Genomic DNA, 4,134 nt, shown 5'->3' with positions numbered 1-4,134 from the left:
AACGAAGGCTCCTATTTATACTAATCACGTGAAGGAATAGGGTTTCTGAGACTCTTTGGAAGTGAATCTCGGAAAGATATAAAAAAGATACGTAAATCATGCAAAGAAGGGCTCGGGAAGAGGCGCAGGCAGCCCATCGCGTCTCTCTGGAAGAGGCGCAAAGACTGCTGCGTCTATTCCCGTGAGGTTTCCTCCGTTTAAGAAAGATTTCCGTGTTTAAGTTATGGTAGGACGGAATTAATTCGATTATCTTTAATATCTTATGTAAATATTACGGGATATTATTTGCCAAAAGATAAAATTTGAGAAATATGGAATAGAAATATCCGGAACATTCCGAACATTCTCGACTCGGATTTAACAATTATCAGAAAATGGAGACGGTTTTTGACCCGGACTCCGAATGTACTCTAATTACTGCCAAAACGACCGTATCGGCACGTAGATGACAACTAAGAGGTTGACATTAATATTTGAGCAATCACTTGACGATAATCTTACGAACTGTCACAAATCGTTCCGCGAATCAAACATGCGGCCCAATCATCACCGGGTGGTTTGCGAGGGGTGCAGAAACGAGGTGTCTACACATAATGGAAAACCAAACTATGGGATAATGTTGTCACTGGCATCAAGGTATTCAGTTTGCAGGAAGACAATAACTTACTTGTGGAATGTAGCACAGGCACAAAGGAGACGATGCATACTAGTGAATGTCAACAGCAAAAAGAAAGGAAGCAAGAAAATTGGGAGGGTCGTGTTAGATATTGCAAAGCTGGAGTCTATTGAGCTACTCAAAAGGACCACCCAACGCTCACTTGCCGAAAACTTGGGGGTAAGTCAGTCAACAATATCAAGATGGGTGACATCAAAGCAGATCAAATCACATTCAAATGCAATCAAACCAGGTTTGAATGAAAAAAACAAACTTGCTAGATTACTTTTCAGTCTAGCACATTTAGACTATCATGAAATAACTAAACGAGTGGTTTTCAAAGATCAAAGCAATATCATTCACATGGATGAGAAATGGTTTTCAAAAACAAAAGTTTCTACAAGGTTTTATTTGAGTAAGGGTGAAACTGAACCTCATAGATGTGTGCAGTCTAAGAGTTTTATTGAGAAAGTAATGTTCATGTGTGCTGTGGCAAGACCCAAGTATGGGTCAAATGGTGATGTTATTTTCGATGGAAAGATAGGTATTTGGCCGTTTGTTAGCCAAGTACCAGCAAAAAGAAACTCAAAAAATAGAGAAGCAGAAACATTAGAAACCAAATGCATAGAGTCTATAAACAAGCAAGTAACTAGGGATATGGTTATAAACTGTGTGCTGCCAGCAATAAAGGCTAAATGGCCTCCTAATTTGAGTAAACATATAATCATCCAACAAGACAATGCTAGACCACATTTTACAAATGATGATCCTGAATTCAGGAAAGCAGCAACATCAGATGGCTGGAAAATTGAATTGGCTTATCAAACACCCAATTCACCAGACTTGAATGTCTTGGATTTGGGTTTTTTAGGTCAATCCAATCTCTCCAACAAAAAAAAAACAATCAAGTTGGATGAACTAATCCATAACACAGTCACTGCATATGAAGAACAAGATGTTCTTAAACTCAACTATGTGTGGATAACATTGCAGACATGTATGCTTGAAATAATGAAAAAAAAAGGTGGCATTGATTATCCTGTGCCACATATGCACAAGTCTAAACTAGCAGCAGCTGGTTTACTGCCTGATTACCTTAATGCAAATATTGATTTAGTGAAAGAATGCATACAATATGTTCACAATGTTGGTGATGCAAGTACTATAAGTGAATTGGTGAATTCACTTAGCATATTAACAAAGAATGCTGCCGAGAATATTGCAAGTACCAGTGGCTCCAGTAATGACCCAACAGGGGACATTGAACCTGTTGGTACCATTACTGAACAAGTGTATGGAAGTAATGACCCAACAGGGGACTTATCCCCTGTTGGTAACCTTACTGCGTCTAATCTAGATTAAATTGCAGGAAAATGAAGATGCAGATGGGACATGTAGATGATAGTATGAATATTTTGGACACTTTCAGCATATCAAAGACTGCGTCTTTTGTAAATTTGGACACTTTCAGCTTATGACTCTACATTTTGGCAGATAAAGGCAGGAGCAACAAGATCAAACAATGCAGAAGAAACAAGAAAAACAACAACTAGAGTCTGTATTAGCTTTCCATTTTGAACTTTGCACTACTTTTGTAATATTCAGTCTTTGGCGTATGAAGGATATTAACAAAAAACATGAGCAACTCAGTGAAATCAGCATTAGGGAACATTACTCTCAAAATTGTTGTCCATACACAGCCTCTTCACTACAAATGGTGGTGGCATAGTGCATGAACAACAACTTTAAAGGCTATCAAATGCCCTCAACGTAATAGATCATTGGGCAATTCAATTAGATGAACCAGAAATCCAAATAAACACCACAGGTTATCATCACTAGTCCATAAAAAAGACAAAAAAAATAAAAATAAAAAAGAATAGGACAAGAAATCAACCTCCCTTAAGATTAATCTTCCTATGTGGCACCAAAACCAGGCAAATATTTGGAAAGCTCCCCCAAAAACCATCTTGTAATCACTGGGCTCCGTCTTATGGTAACCGGATCTAATTCATCATCTGAATTAGAGACAAGATCAGAAGAACATGCAGCATTAGGAACACATGCAACATCAGAGGAACATGCAACATCAGGAACACATGCAGCATCAGACAAAGCACCAACACCAGATCTCTTCTCCCTTGCACTCTCCTCAACCTCAAACTCCAATAAAATTTCAAACTCACTCCAGTATTTACATAATTCCTCCATAAACACTCTTCTATTCTCTGGATTAGGACGCCTGGCTATCCACCTCTTAGCCTTCCTCTCATCATCTTCTTTCATCAACTTAACCACTTTTCTCCTCTCGCTCTCCTCATCCACATGGACATGATCAACAGCACATGCAACAACATCAAACGATCCAACATCAACATCGTCATCTGTTATCTCAAACTCACCCAGATCAGCCTCTTCATACCTCTTCTCCATCTCAGGCAGGTTAATACCAGGAAAGTTTTCGAATTTTATCATTGCTTTTGATTTTAAATGAAGAAAATTTAGAGACTGATGATGTTTAGATGAATTACTGGAGAGATGTTTTATTTTTAGATGAAGACGAAGGTTGGAAGATGAAGATTATGAGAAGGAAGAACGACGGAAGAGAGATAAAGAGAGGAAATAATGGCGGAAGAGAGAGAGGGAGTTAGGGTTTTCTGGTAAGATGAGACATATAAGGCGGGAGCTGTTAGGGTTAATAGGATTGGGCTGGGTTAGATTAGTGGACTGGGTGATTAGTGGGCTAGGTTAGTGTTTTAATGGGATGGGTTAAGGGTGGGTTGGGTTGTAATATTAGAAAAGTAACCAGGACAATATGGTCATTTAACATGAAAAAGGTTGGTTAAATAAGGAAAGGGGGAAGGTATTGTGAATAGATGAATAAGGAAAGGAGGAATATTATGTAGAATAGGAGGGAGTATTTTTTTTTCCCCGAAAAACTCACCCGGGCCATGGCCTGGTTAGCCTATTGCTTAAGATTGGTTAGTAGAAATTAACTTTCTAATTAATAGTTGAGTAAGACAGTCTTATAAAAATACAGTAAAACAAATTCTTTTTGTTCCGGGTGTAATTCCGAAGCAGTTATTTGTTACCACTCGTGGCTTGTAGAATGACGTCTTTGGTTGAATCCTTCTTTCGGCCTCTCCTGAAACAATGAACGAACTGAGGGTTCGGCTTTGGCCGAGCGTACTCACTCCGACGCTCAAGTCAGTGAACTTAAAGAGATAAGTTGTGTGTTACTTGGCGAAGTATATGTTGTAGAGAGATAAGGAAGATATTACCAGATTATGAGGTATTTTAGGTTAGATTGTGTATCCTTTCCTCAATGAGAGTTTGAGGAGTATTTATAGACTTTCACCTTTTGTCACGTAGTGGCCAAGTGGCCAAGTGGCTAGCAGGTGGAAAGACTGATGTACCCTCAGCCGAGGGACTCATAGCAGGCCGGCGGGCCCTGTTGACTCTATGCCGAGGGGTCTTGG

General features: G+C 39.2%; 1 protein-coding gene across 1 annotated transcript; it reads left to right on the top strand.

The window, feature by feature from the left end:
* The first annotated feature begins 616 nt into the window (after positions 1 to 616).
* Positions 617 to 2,017, top strand: LOC141590013 (uncharacterized). Its single transcript, XM_074410631.1, has one exon. The coding sequence runs from the start codon at positions 617 to 619 to the stop codon at positions 2,015 to 2,017; it is 1,401 nt and encodes a 466-aa protein (XP_074266732.1).
* Positions 2,018 to 4,134: the final 2,117 nt, after the last annotated feature.

The sequence above is a fragment of the Silene latifolia genome, chromosome 1, assembly GCF_048544455.1.
Source record: "Silene latifolia isolate original U9 population chromosome 1, ASM4854445v1, whole genome shotgun sequence".
NCBI classification, from domain to species: domain Eukaryota; kingdom Viridiplantae; phylum Streptophyta; class Magnoliopsida; order Caryophyllales; family Caryophyllaceae; genus Silene; species Silene latifolia.
The sequence above is the reverse complement of the archived record's forward strand: the minus strand, read 5'-3'. Positions and strand labels throughout refer to the sequence as shown.